This window comes from Sciurus carolinensis, chromosome 2 (assembly GCF_902686445.1).
Source record: "Sciurus carolinensis chromosome 2, mSciCar1.2, whole genome shotgun sequence".
Taxonomy (NCBI): domain Eukaryota; kingdom Metazoa; phylum Chordata; class Mammalia; order Rodentia; family Sciuridae; genus Sciurus; species Sciurus carolinensis.
The window spans coordinates 16672725-16691873 of record NC_062214.1 but is presented as its reverse complement, the minus strand read 5'-3'; the positions used below and the strand labels follow the sequence as shown (position 1 = coordinate 16691873).

Sequence of the window (19149 nt, the reverse complement as noted above, 5' to 3'; positions counted from 1 at the left end):
GAGCCCCCAGAACAGGTCCTCAGGAAGAGAGAGACATGGGTTGGCAGTTGGAATCGGGACCAGCATGTATGCAAGCAAGAGTGTTGGGAAATGGCAGGATCCCAGCGGTTTCTGCACCAGGAGAGGTCTGCAGGGCACAGGCCAGGGCCACTGTCAGAGAGGAGGGCAAAGAATGGAGGCCAGGCCTCCAGAGCAATGGAGACGGCAGTCATGGTGTCATCCTACCTGTCTCCTCAGGAATCGGCAGAGAAACCTGCTGTGAGGAAAGGCCTGTGGGTCTGCTCTGAATCTGAGTTCCTCCCTGGGGGTCCAGGCCTCCTGTGCACACCACCCCCCTCCTCCAGGAAGAGAGCACCTGGCAGCTCTCCTGTACCCCGAGGTTGGGCCCCTTGGCAATACCTTCTTCCCTAGAGTTTAGATGCATCATGATGCAGAGGATTCCTTGGCAAGGAGCTTTAAGTGACAGATCAGAGCTTTGGTCATGGTTGTCCTACAGGCCGGACTCATGACTTCGGGCAGCCACTCTTCCTCTCTGTCCCTTCTCTCCTTGCCTATGAACTCAAAGAGACTAGACTAGATCCTATGTAAATTTAAAAATCTCTGACTTGGGGGGCTGCATTAGATTCAGATTCCGTATTCGTTCATCTTTATTAGGTCTCTTTAAATGGAGATCTGACCTAAAATTATCTTGCAGAGGAGACACTGAGGGTCAGAGAAATGAAGGCACCTTGTTGAAGGTCGTGCACAAATAAATGACAGAACTGGGATTAGAATTTGAGTCTGTCTGCTTAACCAAGACTCCAGTCCACTTAAGTCCAGTGGCTTTTCCTAGCTGGGGTAAAAAGAAGTCTCAGAAAACCTGCTGGATATGCCGTGTGCCCACAGACCTACTCCATCTTCTCCACCTAGGCTCAGCTCTAGAGTTGAGGTTGGAGAGCCTCAAACTTGGGCAAATATCAGCTTCACCTGGAGGGCTTTGGAAAATACAGATGCTGGGCCCTGCCCTGTGCTTCTGATTCAGTAGATACAGGGTGGAGCCCAAGATTAGCATTTCGAAGGAGTTCCCAGGTACGGGTGATCCCCCTGTCCTCTGGCTTGGGCTCAGCCAATAGAAAGCAGGGGCAGAGGATCTGGCAGAGGGAGGAGAGCAGGGTTGGGCTGTCCTTTCAGCTGCCATTGGTGGGGTCACCACAGTGGCTGGCTCTCTTTCTCTGGGCCCTGGGCCCTGGTAACCTCTCCCTGCAGCATCGTGGTGGCCCAGGCAGGGTTCAGTCCCAGGTACTGCCCTTTCCCTTGCTGGTGGCTTCTGCTGAATCACACCTGTATAAGGGCTCTCTTGATGATTTCCCCTCAAATTCCCCTCTGAGGGTGCCATCTGGTTCCTGCTGGGATCTGGGACTGATCCTAGAGGGGAGCTTCATTTTGTAAAGTCTGCGGCCCTGTGACCGCTTCCTCTTCGGTGACCCCCTTCCTGCGGGTCCAGGAAGCACCAGCACTCCGCACAGGGGATGCTTCAGTACACCTGAGCCACAGTCTGGGCCCTGGAGCCACCTGAGTCGAAGGACTCTTTGTTCTTTGTTCTTCTGCTCCTGCGCTTCCTCCCCCTTCACTTCCTTCCCATCTCCACTCCCTGGAAACCCCACTGTCTCAATGACTAAATTCTAAACAGAATCATTTGGAGGAAAGGGGCTGTTTCACCAGGGTTTGTCATTTGTAGGCCCTGCCCTCCCCTCTTCTCTTCCCCTGTAATCTTTTCTGTTCTCCTCAAACCTGGGCCTTTGTCCTCCACTCTGGCCTCTCTGTGCTCTGGGTCCCTTAAGATGCTAATCACACCCGCTTTCTTTCTTTTTTTCTTGAGCCAAGAATATTTCTATTTATCACAGCATGGCAGGCTTGGCCTCAGGGAGGGACACATACAAGGGCAGGAACAGCCATTCCTGGGGCTGTTTCTCTTTTACCTTTTCTCATTTCCATTCCAGGACTCCCCCGACTACACCCTCCCCTCCTTTTATGTTTCCCCTTTGTGTCTTGCTGCTTTCTGAATCCTCTGGCTGGCTTATAGGGCGGGGTACCTAGTGCAGACAGGCTCTGGCCCTGATTCCTTGCATTACTGACCTTCAAATTAGAAATGAGATTCAGGTTTATTTAAACCCAACAAAGTGGTGTCTTTATGGTACTTGAATTCTCTCTGCCTCCACTTGAGTCTCCTCAGAAGTGGATGTACGACTAAGATTCCAGGACAAGTGGATTCTTGGGAGGAGAAGGGAACACCTGTGGGGAAGAGAAGGCCACGGGGAAGAGGTGGGCTGGCAAGCCCAGCACTAGGGTGGACAACCGCAGCCTAATCCCTGCGGGAACTCTGGAAAAAGAAGTGGCACACGCACTTCCGGAAATGCCCAGGAAGCTGGGAATTTCACTGCTGAGGGCTTCTCAGGGGCACTGATTGGTCAGTGTGGCCTGCTTGTGCTCAGGCATTGGTTGGTCAGCATGGGAGGGCTGCCTGTGCTCGGGCACTGATTGGTCAGCATGGGAAGGCTGCCTGTGCTAGCAACTGATTGGTCAGTGTGGCCTGTCTTGTGCTCAGGCACTGGTTGGTCAGCATGGGAAGGGCTGCCTGTGCTCGGGCAACTGATTGGTCAGCGTGGGAGGGCTGGCTGTGCTCGGGCACTGATTGGTCAGTGTGGCCTGTCTTGTGCTCAGGCACTGGTTGGTCAGCATGGGAAGGGGTGTCTGTGCTCGGGCACTGATTGGTCAGCGTGGGAGGGCTGCCTGTGCTCAGGCACTGATTGGTCAGTGTGGCCTGTCTTGTGCTCAGGCACTGATTGGTCAGCGTGCGCGGGCTGCCTGTGCTCGGGCACAGCATCCTTCCCCACCTACCGAGAAGTCCTGGGGCAGAGATGCGGTGAGGCAGACCTCTGGCGGGACCAGGGAGGCGCCCAGGCAGAGAGGAGTGTGCACAGGGTCCCGCCAGCACAGCACCAGCACCCAAGAGCGAAGCTCCTTTCACGCCCCTCATCCTGCCCCAGAGGCCCTTCTGCCAGCCGCGAATGCCGCGGGGTGTGGGAGGGGCAGGCCACTGGTGGAATCCTAATCCCCTGCAGGAGTTTTCCTTACTTCCTGGAATCCCGCCTCTCAGAAGGGGCTCGGAGGGCAGAGCGGCCTCCTCCTCTCTCCCTCCAGGGTCCTGCCTCTTCCCTCTTCATTCAGGCCCGGGATCCTCTTCCTTACGGAGATTCCTCATTCCAAGTGCTGCCTCCATCCAGCCCTCCTCCGCCCACTCTTCCTGCGCGTCCGCTGTCTTGTTTGGGAAGTGTAGGGACAGAGGCACTGCTTCCGCCCTGCAGGGTCCTCCCCACAGTCAGCTCCTACTTTCTGGGCTCCAGTCACATATCACGTTTGGGTACATAGAAATGCAAGATAGTGGTGGCTTAGCTGTCACAGAGCAGCTTTGGCTGAAGACAGGGAGTCACCAGATAAGTCATCCAAATGCCTCTCAACTCACAATGATGATGAGAGTCAAGGAGAGGCACACATAGTGCCCTTGGAGTGATAGTGGGGTTTTGATGACATTTGAAGATCAGGAGAATTACCCAAGGAAGTGATGAGTGAGCTGAGGAATAAGTGGGCCTTCGTAGTTCAAAAAGTAGGAGCAAAGGGCATTTCGATGAAGAGAAGAGAATGTGCAAAGGTCCTGTGGCAAGGAAAGCTCAAGGGACAGAGAGAAGGCCAGTGTGGCTTAGCTGGGGAGGCTGTGATGGAGGGGCAGTGTGACTGGGACTGGAAAGACAGCTGAGGGCTTTACAATAAGAGATCAAGAGCTGAAGAGCAAAGGGAAACCATTCGAAGGATTTTTAGTAGGAAAATGACATCATCCAAGTCCTATTAAAGAGTCCTTCTGGCTTCTGTCAGGGATTAGATAAGTAGAAAGTTGGGCCCAAATGGGATGTTGAAGCAACTGGAAGGAGGCTGGGCAACTCCACGTGGAAGTTGGGGATGGCTCAGCCTATGTGAAACTGCAGGGAGCCTGTGGAGATATACAGCTTGGCTTCTGACCGTTGGCCCCCTAAAGCTTAGGCCTGGGGATGTGGTTGTTCTTTGTGCTTTGGTCATTTTTTTTTTCCCCTTGTTTGTGCAACATGCCTAGGAGGAAGACATTGTAAAAAATATTTTACAGAGACTAAGGATTAGGGTCATTGCTTAAGGTCACCCAGCCCGTGATTCAGTGGATGCTACCTGAACTCCCAATCTGATAGGGAGGGTGGAGAAGCCACAGATAGTTTAGGGCACATTGAGTACTTTGCACAAGAAGATGATGCTGGGGACCTCTCAGAGCAAGCAGCCACCTGTCCCCAGAGCAGAGACTGCACCTCCCAGTGCCCAGGGCAGAACCAGTCAAAGGAGGCCTACCCATCCTAGGTCTTAAAGCGTGTTTGCTGATGTTTGAATTTCTCTTCCTGACACATCACTTGCTGTCTGCATTGCTATCTTCCAAGAGACAAATTATAAATGTTTTCTGATTAGTTCCACCATTCATAGCCCATTCCTAAAATCAGCACAGGAAACAGCTAAGCTAAAACTTCTGCCTCTTTCTTCTTTTACAATCTGCCTGTGTCTTATTCTTTCTTTCTCCAAGTTTTTCTTAGGCAATGTCTAGACAGTTAAGGCAAAACAAAACAAAACTCTGAACTGTGCTAGAAATAATTTGTCATTCAGGAGCCATTTGTTCCCACGCTTTGGCTCAGATACCCTGAGATCTGAGACCAAGGCAGGTTCCCCACGCAATTGGCGAGATGCCAGAAGTTACAGGGTGGCCACGCAGAGTCCGACGTGGGCCTCTGTGGGCTCCTGCTCTCATCTGAACACCTCTTCAGTGTTTTGTCTGGGATAACTTTGTTCTCTCTGTCTTGATGTTGTTTTGAAGGCTGTGCGTGCCAATACTTGGTAGTGACATTACTTGCGGGTTACCCATGTGGGACCTTCAGGCGGCTTCTCTCTTCCTCTCCTCCCACAACTGGATATCAGTCCCACACAAGGATTGTCGTGGCCTTTGTTCAGGCCACATCATTCCTTGCAAGAGCCTCTTGACCCAAAGCTGGAAACATCAAGGATTACTTGATAACAAATTCTAGGCAAAGATTAAAAGTTCTTTTCCCCTGGGTTTCCCAAAACCTGGTGCTTAGCCCTCCCAGAAGGGCACCTACAGGATATGATGTTCCCGTATCGATTCTTGTTACGGTTTCCATCTTCCTTGGCTGTGTCCCACGAAGCCGTCTGCCCCTCAGGTAAGGCCTACAAAACAAGGACAGGTGATTAGAGTGGCCTGTGACGAAGCATCATCCGGGTGTAGATGAACCAGCCAAGGGAAATGAGAACCCACTTGTGATGGGACACTCAGGGCAAAGGGCTGTGTGGCCTTGGATGGGGACAGGGGAGGACAGAGGCTCAGCCATTCCATGTTTCCTTGCTTGTTCACTGACTCCAGCATTGTGGGGATCTTCAACGTGTCATGAGCTTATTGCCCAATAGGGAAATCATTTGTTCATTTGCTCATTCATTCATTCATACACTCAACAGATACCCACGATCCCCCTAATATGTTCTGGGCACTGCTGTAGGTACTAGGAGTAAGAGAATTAGTCCCCTTGAGCATCATTCCACTAGGACATATAGCAAATAAACAAGCAAACACATAATTTTAGATAGTCAAAGTGCTATGAAGAAAATAAAGCAGGATAAAGGGACAGTGACAAGGAAGGGGAATTGTTTCTGATCACACAGGCTGAGAGCAGCTCTCGGAGAAGATGACATTTCAGTTCATTTTTTAATGATGGGAAAGTTTCAGTCATCCCTCGGAAAGTAGGAAGTGCTTTCCAGGCAGGAGGAAGAGCAGGTGGCAATGTCAGGCAGCAACCAAACGACCAGGTAGGGGGGACTAGTGATGGCAACTTCTAGAAGGGATGGGAGAGTCCAGATTGATTAAGGCATCGCAGTCACTGGGTAACAAATGGCAAATTTTTCTAGGTGCGATGGGAAAACAGTAAGGGATTTTGAGCAGGTAAATCACTTGTTCTGTTGCACAAAGTATACTGTGGCTCATGTATGGAATACAGGCTCTAGGAGGGTCAGGGAATCTCCTTAGGAAGACTGGTTCGGAACATATTGCAGTCGTTCAGGTGAGAAATGTCGGTACCTTGGATCCTTGGACAAAGGCAGTAGCCGTACATAAGAAGAGTGATTATTTTTAGGATATTGTTCAGTTGAATATTGTTGATTTGCCTTTTGCTCAGAAGAAGACTCAGAGACAAGTACTCTGTTTGGGAGGCACTCCCAAGGATCATGGGTAGGAGAACAGGAAACATGAGACCATGGAGGAAGTGAAGCTAACACAGGGCACATTAACAAACAAGCTGCCTCCGTGTGCAACTGGACTTGATCCTGTGGGTGCAGCTCATGTCCCAGAATTGTCCCTCCAGTGATGGGATATTCATCCATCAATTCCCATCTACTACTGGGAACAACTCTTGGTAACTCCCTAGAACTTCTGCCATGCTTTGTAGGCAAAATGTGCATATTCTTTTATTTGAGGAAGCCCTCAAGTGAAAAAAGTCATAGGGGTATACAGAAGGAAGCCATTAGGGAGGCATGCATGGGGACAGGGAATCTAGGGGACACATGTGTGGGGCCCAGCACATCTACTGTAGCCAGGGAGTGTGTATAGGAAGGAGGAAGGCTGACCCCTTGATTGACAGTTTGAAGAATTAAGTGGGGAGAGATGTCACTTACTGAACTGGAGAAGCCTGGGAGAGGAATGGGGTTGCGAGGCAGGAATAAAGTCCTGCACTTTGGGTCCCTAAAGTGCTTAGGATAGTGCCTGGCACTGAGGGCTGTGTACTTTTTAACAAGTTCAAATTAATAACAATACTGATCATGACTGCCAGGTTTGAGGTGTTGAGAAGGATGCTGGACCAGAGGTCCAGAGCTTAGGGCAGGGAGGAGGCAGGATTCATCCACCGGTTTAAGGGGATGGCAGCTGCAGAGAAGGCAGACAAGCGGACAGACCGGTGGGATGACTTAGCAGAGCCATGAGCGGGGTGGTCTGGAACACAGGGGAGGTGTGGAGGTGCAGGGTAGTGGCCAGTCATTTCATGGAGAGGGAGGAGGGGTGTAGGAGGGAGCGGGGGTGGCTTTAGAAAACCCACAGCAGCTTGAAGTCAGGCCATGTTCTCACTGCTGTGTCCACCCCGCCTTGGGTGGGGCAGACTGAGTGTCCTGCTCATGGCCCGTGCACTGCTGCTCAGACTGGATTTGCAATAGCTTCAGCTTGCACAGTTTCTCCGTCAGCAGAGCTGGGCGAGGACCTTCCTCCATAACACACCAGCCCCGTCTTTGACCATCTATTCCTCCATAGGCTCATTCTAAGCAAGGAGGAACCTCAACCAGATCGGCCAGAAATGCAGCCACTCAGTGGGCCATGCTTGGGGCAGGCTGGACCCCTCCTCGGAGAAGACCAGGGCTCGTGCATGGTGCTACTTTTCTTGCTTCCATTCTCTGTGCTAAGACAACCTGGGCAGGTCTTTGTCTAGAGCAGGGGTTTGCAAGCTTTTTCTGTGACAAGCCAGATGGAAAGCCTCTGTTGCCAAGACTCATACACTGACATCTGGGTGTGACAAAGTGTTTTGGAGAGGGGACAGGGTTCTCCTGGCTTATCCTTCATTTCTCTCCTCTTCTTTCTCCTCTTCTTGCTCTTCTTGCACCCCTCTTGCATTGGCTCAGGCTACTACCGCATGCTTCTGCACCTCAGTCCTGGAACTTGGATTCCAGCCCCCGGCCTCTTTCTCTCACCCCAGCCAGGTGGCTGCAGCTCCCCTCGGGCGACTTGCCAGGTCTGCTGCTGAGTGCCAGCCTGAGGGACAGCACTGGATTTCTCGATGTTCAGGCTGATGTTTTGGAGATAGGTTTTCTACCACTGTGATAACTGCTAACTGTTCATCCCAACACATTCCCCCAATGTGGTGTGAAGCCCAGGATAGGATACTCTGATTTTTTTTTTTCATACTAAGGTCTTGGGAAAAAAATTGTTCTATATACTTACTATGTGCCAGGGTTTGTGTTACAATGACCTTAAGGTCTCTTTATGGCTGCATAGTAGAATTACCCAGGGAGGCCTTAAGACACCCAAGGCCAAGGCCCTGCCCCAGGCAGACAGGGCAGACTTAGGTGGGTCGCAGCATCAGTGGTGTTTATAGCTCCCCAGGTGATTCTAGTGTGCAGCCGTGATTCTTGCAAATTGTGCAAGAGTCTCCTCTTTGGTTTCTCATACTTTTATTCCCTCTAAGCCACCCTCCACTGTAATGAGAGAGAGCTTTCAAAAATGTGAACAGGACCCAGTTACTCTCTTGTTATTGTCTTCAGGATAAAATCCAAACCCTTTCATAAGAGGTCCATTATGATTTCACCCCAAATGCCTCACTTTTTGCCCATGTTTTGATGTGTCGATTACAAGGTAGTCCAACCTTCTGTGACCTGATGCACATTCTCTCCACCTGAATCAGCCGGGCAAACCCCTATGTATCCTTCAAAACCCAGTGCAAGCATCTTCTCCTTTGTGAAAACTCTGTTCCCCTTTCCTCACCGCATCCCCAGCTAGTCAGTCGCTTCTATTATTAGATGGATATCTTTGCATCTAATAATCTAAATGTCTGTCTCCCAACTTGGTTGTGGGCTCCTCCTGGGAAAGAATCTTGTTCATGATCAAATCTCCAGGACCCAGTGCTGGCTCTGCAATTTATATGTGCTTGAAGGATCCATTTGGAGTGGATGAATGGATGGAATCACTAGTGAATGAGGTGGCTTCTTTGCCCACCTGAGTCTGCTCTGTCTGCCTGGGGCAGGGCCTTGGCTTTGGGCATCTTAAGGCCTCCCTGGGTAATTCTACTATGCAGCCATAAAGAGACCTTAAGGTCATTGTAACACATTGAGGAGATCCTGGAACCTCACAGCCTAGGTGACCTAGGAAACCATCTGTCTGTGTTCCTGTCTACAGGGCTTTCCAGGCATCTGCTAAGCTGAGCCCCAGCCTCTCCCACTTGGACACCCTGAGAGGCGGATGGCTCACCACCTCCCAGAGCCTCCAGCCTCTCTTTCGAGTGGACCACTGCCCAGTTTCCTCTTTGTCTTCCTGTGCTCCACCTCTGGCTTCCTCTGTGGGGCCTCTCAGAACAAGCATGGACCCTTTTTCCTGTGACACTGAAGAGATCAGATGAAGTCCCTCCTGCCACTCACAGAGTCCTTGGGTGGTCCTCTCAATATCAAGGCCATGCCCTCTGGGACACACCCTGCGGGCACACAGCCACCCTCTGACACAGCCCTGGAGACCTTGTCTCCCTCTTGTGGGGACTGAAGGTGACCCAGGGGGCCTGGGGGCTGTGAGGATGTTGACAGAGGCAGAGGAGGGGTGCCTGATGGAGCTGCCAGGAGGCCTGTGGTAATGACCCCTAATTGGCAGGCTTTGATCACACATCTATCTCCTTTCCTAGGGAGCGTCAACCTAATAGGGGATAATCTCTTCAAGGAAAAAAAGACTCTGAGGGGGTGAAAGTAGGAAAGGAAGACTCATCTCCATCTTCAAAGTGAGCGAGCCAGGGGCATTATTTTTACATTAGTGGCTAGTTACAGTAGATTGACCAGGGAATGGTGGCAGTCATTAGGAGCTAATCACATTCTTTTGAAACCAAAATTGCCACCTCATAATACTCATCCATTATCAATCTCCACTCTCCCTCTCTCATCCCTTCCTCCTCAGCATGGGTTATTTTTACATTCCTCTCCGAGTGTGGAATGTTTCCTACTCTTCAGCCTCGCTTTCCTAAGGCGGTCACCATTTTTCTTTTTTTTAAGTCCAAAAGAATGTATTTGGGGAAGTCCTTGTCCCAGGAGAGCTGAGCTCCAGTATTCATAGAATCCTCAAAAGTCAGATTTGAAAGTGTCTTTTGAGAAAAACCTGAGCTCATTTATAGATCTGTAAAGTGGAGTCCAGAGGCAGGAAATGACCTGCCCAGCAACACCCAACCCTGAGGCTCCCTCTGCTCCTTCCTCCCGCAGAGACCATCTGGCCCATGCCAGGGAGGGGCTAGGTCCAGGGACAATGGCAGGTGGGCTTGGCAGACATGATCTCAGGGAGGAACAGACAACTATGCAAACACACAGATCATTGCTGTCCATGGGTGCAGGGTGCCAGGGGAGATAGGGCAAGGGGCTACTTGAACAGAGTGGCATGGGCAGGATTCCTTGCAAAGGTGATGATATCTGCGAAGGAGAAAAGCAGCCCCTGACACGGGGGAGCTGGTCTGGCCCTCCCAGCTGGATTTTGGTGTTCTGTGCTGAGTACAGTTTCACAGAACACCAGCGGCAGCCGTTCTGTGGTCATGGCTCAACACAGAGAACAATATGAGGGTTGTCCAAGCTAAAAAAATGACCTGGCACCCCCTATCCTGGCTGACGTGAAGGCCTGGTACAGCTCTGGCCTCCCCCTTCCCATTGTTAAGATTAGGATGCTCAACCACGCCACTTCCTGTGGTGTCCAATCTGGAACAGAGTCTCGCATTATTAAACTCTCTTGCATATCACTCAGCTCAGCCCCCATCCTCTGGACCCTTTATAACACCCCCTTCCTGAGACACCCTCAGTTCCGCAAGGACCTCGCTGCACAAATAATGCACTCAACCTGTTCAACCCAGGTGTGTTCCTACTGCTCTCTGGCTGATGCATTGAGCTGCAAACTAAAGGGTGAGCAGGTGCCAGCTGGCTGTGGCAAGAGTTGGGAAGGAACTTTGCAGCTGAGGCAGCAGGAAGTGCAGAGCCCCTGCGATGGAATGAGGTCATCGTGTTATAGAACTTGAAGGGAGACTCCCCAGAGCACAGAGAGTGCGAGGGAGAGAGGGACACGTACTGTGGATTCAGAGGTGGGTGCATGCTCAGTCCAGGTCTCCCAGACCACAGGCAAGAACCTGAGTTTTGTTTTAAGTCAGAGGAAATGCTTTGGAGAGAAGACCGAGCCAGTGCCCGCAACATGATATATGGCTGAGAAGGCTTGTCCCTGGAACCCTCCCATCATCCGTGTGCACAGGCTTCATGGATTTGAGGATGGAATGATCATCTGGTGCCTACTGCAGACTGACACCCTGTGGCTCCAACCAGCCCTCCCAGCCACAGAGCTCGGCTCCCTGGAGCTAGCGGGAAGCTCAGGTCCCACCACGGCAAGTTACAGGCTTCTTAGTTCCAGGGAGCTGACTCAGTCCACAGGTCTGGGCAAATTACCTCCATTTCCTCACTTAGGACCTGGATTCCTTGCTAGAACTGAGAGTATCCCTCATGTCCACTTGTTCCTCCTGCCTATTGGGTTGGTTCTACTGAGTGAAGAGGGTCTTCTCTGAGGCTTTTCATCCTTTGGAACTAAGCCTTTCTGAGCAATGTCCCTAATGGCGAGATGTCAGAACACGAAGCTTCCAAGAGGAGTTCACCTCCGGTCTGCGGCCGAGGTGCGCCCATTCACTTCGCTGACCTGTCCACCCCACTATGTGCAGCAGGCTCTGTCCTCTACGAAGGCTCCCTGCCCTCCCGGGGCTCGGCTGCCTCCATGGAGATAATTGGATGTGATATGCCCCGGGGTGCAGCAAAGCCAGGCCCAGGGATTGCTGATCAGGCAGTTCCCGGCAGATGCTTCAGGGCACCGCGGGGGCCTGTCTCCTCCTGACCCGTCCAGCCCACCAGGATTTGCCCTGCCCCTGTCCACCGCTGTTCTCTGTGCAGGCGAGATTCCAGAGTCTTCACCAAGGAGACTCTCTTTTATCCAGGACTGTCATTCATTTTTCTTGTCAAGAAATACTTCTTGCACACTAACTACATCCATGAATCAGGGAAAGGTGGGGCTTTGCAGAAGGCAAGCAGACTGAGTGTTTGAATATTTTTACTGCAAATCATTTTACCACTCCAAGTCTCAGTGATTTTTTCTGAAAACTTAAAGAACAATACACCCTTCAGGTGAGGGTTAGGGAAGGATTTAACTCCACAAGGGCAGCCCGGGGAACTGGCTGATGGAGCTGACTCTTCGGTATGCCGATCACGTTGGCATTCACATGATTCTATGCATTTGTTAAAACTCATGTAATGGTACACCCCTTAAAAATAAAATTTTAAGGTATCTAAATATAAAAAAATGAAAAGATAATGTACCCTGTAAGATTTTGTGAGGGTTAATGATTATCTGAGATAGTGCCCAGGCTCCTGGCATAGGCACACAGTGGGTGTTCAGAGACTCTTCTGTCCCACGCTTTCCCGAGGATGTGACGTTGAGTCTTTGCAGATGACTCCCTGCAGAGTTCACTCTGCACCCAATGATTAGAAACCTCCAGTTTATTGTCACAACAGCAAAGCTGGGACTCTCTGCTCTGTTTATCTCAAACCAAAGTGGTTCCTGGGGTGTGGAACTTTCAATTTTAAAACTAGATCATTCTGGGAAAGCTGGGGCAAGTTGGCCACTTAGGTATAGGTACATAGTAGGTGTACATATAGACACGATATCCATGAAGCAGGAAAGAGTTTCATGATCCGCTGAGAATCTAAGCTGTGCTCTCAGTGGCGGTCCATGAAATCATTTAACACCACATCCGCTGGAGTCTGTGTCCAGCTGGTACCTGGTCAGGACCTCCATGGGCAGCCATGCAGATGGTGGCCAATTCAAGGGCACCATATCTAAGGAAGCCCCCTGTACAGGGCATTCCTCATAGATATCCACATATATCATAAACACTGTCCGGAGAGTGACGGTTGAGTTCCTTGGGACAAGCGCACCTTTGGCTATGTCACTCTAAGGAGCCATGTGAGTTAAGAATGGCCTCAGCAGAGGCCCAGTTTTCCACAAAGGCCACCTTCTGTGCTGAAAAGCACATGCCTTGGGGATTATAAATGGGCAGAGAAGGCAGGAGAGGATGACTAATGACGTCTACTCGGAGTGGCATCAGGAGAGCAAATATTATTGCGTACCGTGTCACTAAATAGACAGTAATTTATGAGTTCTGCTGGTGGAGCTAAGTAGAAAATCGGCTTGCGGCAAGACGGGGCATTTGTCTGTGACAGGTCTCGGGTAGAGGCAGAAGAGCTGAGTGCAGGTCCGTTCAGAGCCACAAAGCCTCCTTTAACAGTCCCAATGAAAAGCTAACAGACTCCCTTTAAATGACGGATTTTTGACCGGTGACCCTCAAACTTCAGTAGGCATCCAGATTTCTTAGGGATTTTGGTAGAAGGCAGAGGCCCAGGCCCTACCTCACATCAACAGGCCTGTGCCTTGGTGTCTGGCACCAACTCTGCGGCTGAATCCACACGTCACAGTTTGAGAACCGTAGCTTTAGGCAGCGAACTCCTGGGAGACTCCACCCACCAAGGAGGTAAAGAGAGATGCGCATCATACCCTCCGAGACACCCACAGCAGAGAGTCTTTCTGTGTTGGCTGCTTTCTTTAAGAGATGGTACCTTCTTTTGGAAAGAATTATTCTTTTCTTCTTTTTTAAATTATTATCTTTTAGTTTTATAGGCTGCATTTTGATTCGTTGTACACAAATGGGGTATGTCTTTTCATTTCTATGGTTGTGCACGATGTAGATTCATACCATTTGTGTAATCATACATGTCCACTATAGGGTAATGATGTCTGTCTCATTCCACCATCTTTCATACACCCCCAATCCCTCTCATTTCCCTCTACATAATTTAAAGTTCCTCCATTCTTTTCTCACCCTCCCACCCCCATTATATATCATCATCCATTTATCAGGGAAAACATTCTGCCTTTGGTTTTTTGGGATTGCCTTATTTTACTTAGCATGATATTCTCCAATTCCATCCATTTATCTGCAAATGTCATAATATTATTCTTCCTTATGACTGAATAATATTCCATTGTGTATATATACCACAGTTTCTTTATCCATTCATCTGTTGAAGGACATCTAGTTTGTTTCCAAAATCTAGCTATTGTGAATTGAGCTGCTATAAACATTGATGTGCCTGTGTTACTGTAGTATGCTGATTTTAATCCTTTATATCCTTTGGGTATAAACCGAGGAGTGGGATAACTGGGTCAAAAGGTAGGTTCATTCCAAGTTTTCTGAGCAATCTCCATACTGCTTTCCAGAGTGGTAGCACCAATTTGTAACTCCACCAGCAATGTAAAAATGTGCCTTTTCCCCCACATCCATGCCAACATCTATTATTGTTTATGTTCTTGATAATAGTCATTCTAATCAGAGTAAGATGAAATCTTAGAGTTGTTTTAGTTTGCATTTCTCTAATTACTAGGGATGTTGAACACTTTTTCATATATTTGTTAATTGCCTATATATCTTCTATAAAGTATCTGTCCAGTTCCTTGGCCCATTTATTGATTGGGTTATTTGTCTTTTTGGTGTAAAGTTTTGTAAATTTTTTATAAATTCTGGAGCTTAGTGTTTTATCTGAAGTGTGTGTGGAAAAGATTTTTCTCCCACTCTGTAGGCTTTCTTTTCACATTATTGATTGTACCTTTTGCTGAGAAAAAGCTTTTAAGTTTGAATCCATCCATTTATTGATTCTTGCTTTGATTTCTTGTGCTTTAGGAGTCTTGTTAAGGAAGCCGACATGATGAAGATTCAGGCCTACTTTGTCTTCTATTTGGTGCAGAATCTCTGGTCTAATTCCTAAGTCCTTGATCCATTTTGAGTTGAGTTTTGTGCAGGGTGAGAGATAGAGGTTTAATTTCATTTTACTGAATATGGATTTCCATATTCCATTTGTTAAACAGGTTACCTTTTCTCCTTTGTATGTTTTTGGCTCCTTTGTCTAGTATGAGGTGACTGTATTTATGTGGGTTCATCTCTGTGTCTTCTATTCTGTACCATTGGTCTGCCTGTCTATTTTGGTGCCAATACTATGCCATTTTTGTTACTATTGCTTTGTATTATAGTTTAAGGTCTGGTATTGTGATACCTCTTGCTTCACGTTTTCTGCTTAGGATTATTTTGGCTATTTGAGGACTCTTATTCTTCCAGATGAAGTTCATGATTGCTTTCTTTATTTCTACAAGGAATGTCATTGGGATTTTAATTGGAATTGCATTGAATCTGTATAGTACCTTTGGTAGAATGGCCATTTTGAAAATATTAAAAGAAGCCATCAAAAGTCTGCCAACCAAGAAAAGCCCAGGACCAGATAGGTCCTCAGCCAAATTCTACAAGACCTTTAAAGAAGAACTAATACCAATACTCCTCAGAGTATTCCAGGAAACAGAAAAGGAGGGAACCCTTCCAAACTCATTCTATGAAGCTAATATCACTCTGATACCAAAACCAGACAGAGACGCATCAAGGAAAGAAAACTTTAGACCAATATCTCTTATGAACATAGATGCAAAAATCCTTAACAAAATTCTGGCAAATCACATACAAAAACATATTAAAAAGATAGTGCACCATGATCAAGCAGGGTTTATCCCAGGGATGCAAGTTTGGTTCAACATCTGGAAATCAATAAATGTAATTCATCACATCAATAAACTTAAAGTTAAGAATCATATGATTATTTCAATAGATGTTGAGAAAGCATTTGATAAAATGCAGCATTCCTTCATGCTTAAAACACTAGAAAAAAATAGGGATAGTAGGAACATACCTCAACATTGTAAAGGCCATCTATGCTAAGCCCATGGCCAACATCAATCTAAATGTAGTAAAACTGAAAGCATTCCCTCTAATAACTGGAACAAGCCAGGGATGCCCTCTTTCACCACTTCTATTCAACATCATCCTTGAAACACTAGGCAGAGCAATTAGACAGACCAAAGAAATTAAAGGGATACAAAGAGGAAAAGAAGAACTCACTATTTGCCAATGACATGATTCCATATTTACAGGATCCAAAAAACCCCACGAGAAAACTTCTAGAATTAATAAATGAATTCAGCAAAGTAGCAGGATATAAAATCAATATGCATAAATCTAATGCATTTCTATTCATAAGTGATGAATCCTCTGAAAGAGAAATTAAGAAAACCACTCCATTCACAGTAGCTGCAAAAAATGTAAAATACTTGGGAATCAATCTAACAAAAGAGGTGAAAGAATTATTCTTTGCTAAGATATGTTTTATTATAAATTGATAATGCACCTACTTGTGGGGTACAGTGTGACCTTTCAACACCTGTCTACAACATGTAAAACTCAGATCGGGATAACTCAATATCTGTCACTCAGACATATCATTTCTTTGTGCTGGGAATATTCAAAATCCTTTCTACTGACTCTTCTGAAATCTACCATTACTTGCTATTGACTACAGTCACCTACTGTACTAGAGAATGTCAGAAGTTATTCTTCCTATCCACTGCACCCGTGCCCATTGCCCATCCTCTCTCCATCCCTCCCTCCCCGAAGTTCTTGCCAGGTGCTGCTCACCACATTCTCTACATCTCTATTCTCTACATCTTCAATATCCACTTTTTGGATTTCACATACAAGTGAGAATCTATAGTACTTATCTTTCTGTGCCTGAATTATTTCATTTAGCATGGTATTCTTCAGTTCCATCCATATTGCTGCAAAGGACACTTTCATTTTTCTTGGATGAATAGTATTCCACTGAGCACATATATCATATTTTCTTTATCTGCTCCTCTGTTAATGGACACCTAGGTTGATTCCTTATTTTGACTGTTGCCAACAGTGCTGCAGTAAGCATGTGAGTGCAGATGTCTCCTCAACACACTGATTCAGTTTTTTGAATAGATACCCTGTAGTAGGATAGCTGGATCATGTGGTAGTCCTATTTCTAGTTTTTTGAAGAGCCTCCATACTGTTTTCTACAGTGGCTGCACTAATTTACATTTCCACCCACAGCATATGAGAGTTCCCCATTTTTCTGTGTCCTTTGCCAGCTTTTGTCATTTTTTGCCTTTTTGATCATAGTCCTCCTAACTGGGCTGAGAATATAGCTCATTGTGGTTGTGATTTGCATTTCGGATGGAACTGTTCTTAATCACTTGAAAGTTTTTCACCAGCACTTGATAATTCAATTAATATTTCCTATTTATATACTATCTTCCTGATGCTTCAGGGAGAGAAACGAGTAAGACTCTGTTCCTGCTTTCGAGCTTAATACAGAAGCTCAGCTAGGGTCCCCTGCCCTCCCAGCTCGGAGCCCAGGATCTGGGTGACCTCTCCAGCGCAGGTTCCACTCACTGTCTCCAGTCCACATGTCATGCATGAAACTCCGCGTGGCTATTTCTGGGCCAACATCTCTTACTGAACTTGAAGTTGGCCGGGGATAAGAGGTTTGGACTGTCAGAGATCTTGACAATGACCTTGCTAATTCTATTCAGGAAGCCGGCACGGGGTGTAAGGGTCCCGTTTTTCTAACTAACCCCATCTTCGTTTTCCTTCTGAGCACTGGCTGCAGCCTTTCACGTCTTGCATGCTCCGCAGCTTTGCACACGTGGCTCCCTCTGCTACGCAGGCTTTCCCTCTGCCTCATCTCCTGCTTTTCTTCACCTTAGTGTCTTATGGTTTGTGGAGCTTTGGATGGATCTTGGCAATGAGGAGGGACCGAAAGCAGAATTAAATATCATCAACAACCAACCACCTGCCCTTTCCCTTGACCACGTCTCTCTATGGAATTTTAACTGGAGTTCTGTTAACTAAGTACGTACTGTAGTGAGGTCATGCGCTTCCTTTAAAGGAGGGTCTTTGTTTTCTTTACTTAGCCATATGAGTGCCTAAAACAGGGTAAGGTATACAGTAGGTACTCAATTCATGTTTCTGGCCAGATGAGTGCTTAAAGTGAAGCATATACCATCAGGCTGCAAAAGCCCATGTTAAGTATGTTGTCAAATATCTCACAGATGAAATGGGCTCAGTGGAGAGAGAGGCTCTTGCCCATGGCCACTCAGAAGCTCAGGAGAGGGTGGAGAGCCAGGTTTAGCCCCATGGTCAGGGCCTGTCCTATGATATCACTCTCTCAGTTTCCTGTTTTAAATAGAAAAAGTTCTGTCTGCTGTGTAACTATCAGTATTACAAGTAGAATGATAAAGATAAGTGAAGAGGAAAGGCCTGAGTCAATAGTGTCTCCCACAGAAACTCTCTCCCAAGCCTGAACGGCGTGGGTTACGGATGCTTTTGGGTCACCCCATGAAGAAGGCCTGTTTTCTTCTTATTTCAATCCAGGGGAGGTGGAGTAAAATGAGCAGATGGAGTCCAGCTCTTCCATTTTGGTCATTACGAGAGTCCAGAGTTGAAGAACAGCCATGATTTTCCCATTCATGATTTGGGCATCTGTCACCAAGTTCTGATGCTCCTCCCAGAACCACTCTCTTCTGCAATTTGAGAACTGGACCGTAGTCCCTCTGGGGTCACCTGCCAGGGGTATTCTGTGACTCCATTACCGATGGAGGAGAAAGAAGGTGGAGGGAGGAGCCGAGGTGCACTCCGCCCCTGCTGGGGCAGCTCTGGGCAGAGGAGGGGGCGCATCTCCACGGTTATGCCCCATCTGGAGGTTGCCTGCTGCCATCATCCACAGATGACTCAGAGCAAGATGGCAACCTCGCCCCTCCAAAGCCATCCACACGGCGGGTCCGCCCAGAGCTGGAAAGTGAACAAATGTTTGCTCTTCATTAAGCTGCGTCATATTCCTCACAGCTGTTCCCTGTTGCCTTAAATAGTCCTAATGGAGCTTTAATAACCAGACACCTTCTGGTCGCCCTACTGGGCTCGTTGCATTCATTACGGTGACAGGCTGACCAAATTGGACTGGGATTCACACGCCTCCCTTCCATCTCTTTATCACAAAGACACCTCTTCCTGCTCTGCCTCATCTTCCCCAAACCTGCGACTCTTCTCACCGGGATGGTGAGCTTACAGGGCCCCCAGCCCACCTCTGTTCTCCAGCCCATCTCTGTTCGCGTTTGCTCGCACGCTGAGGGGGTGTGTTTGTAACTGGGGAAGGTGGGATGTTTGGGGCTGGGGGAACTAAGATGGGGAAGAGTGAGGACTTTGTAGTTCAAGATCACTTGAATGTGGCTGTAATCCTTCATCAGGGGTGGATTTGAGGGTCAGCAGGTAGAGCAGGCCA

General features: G+C 48.0%; 1 protein-coding gene across 8 annotated transcripts in view; it reads right to left on the bottom strand.

The window, feature by feature from the left end:
* Positions 1 to 19149, bottom strand: part of Ptprt (protein tyrosine phosphatase receptor type T) — a 1023334-nt gene that overhangs the window by 59033 nt on the left and 945152 nt on the right. For all 8 annotated transcript variants that reach the window (XM_047539644.1, XM_047539637.1, XM_047539640.1 and 5 more), the window contains one exon: positions 5202 to 5289. In XM_047539644.1, the coding sequence (XP_047395600.1) occupies positions 5202 to 5289 (88 nt within the window). The remainder of the gene's footprint in view (positions 1 to 5201; positions 5290 to 19149) is intronic.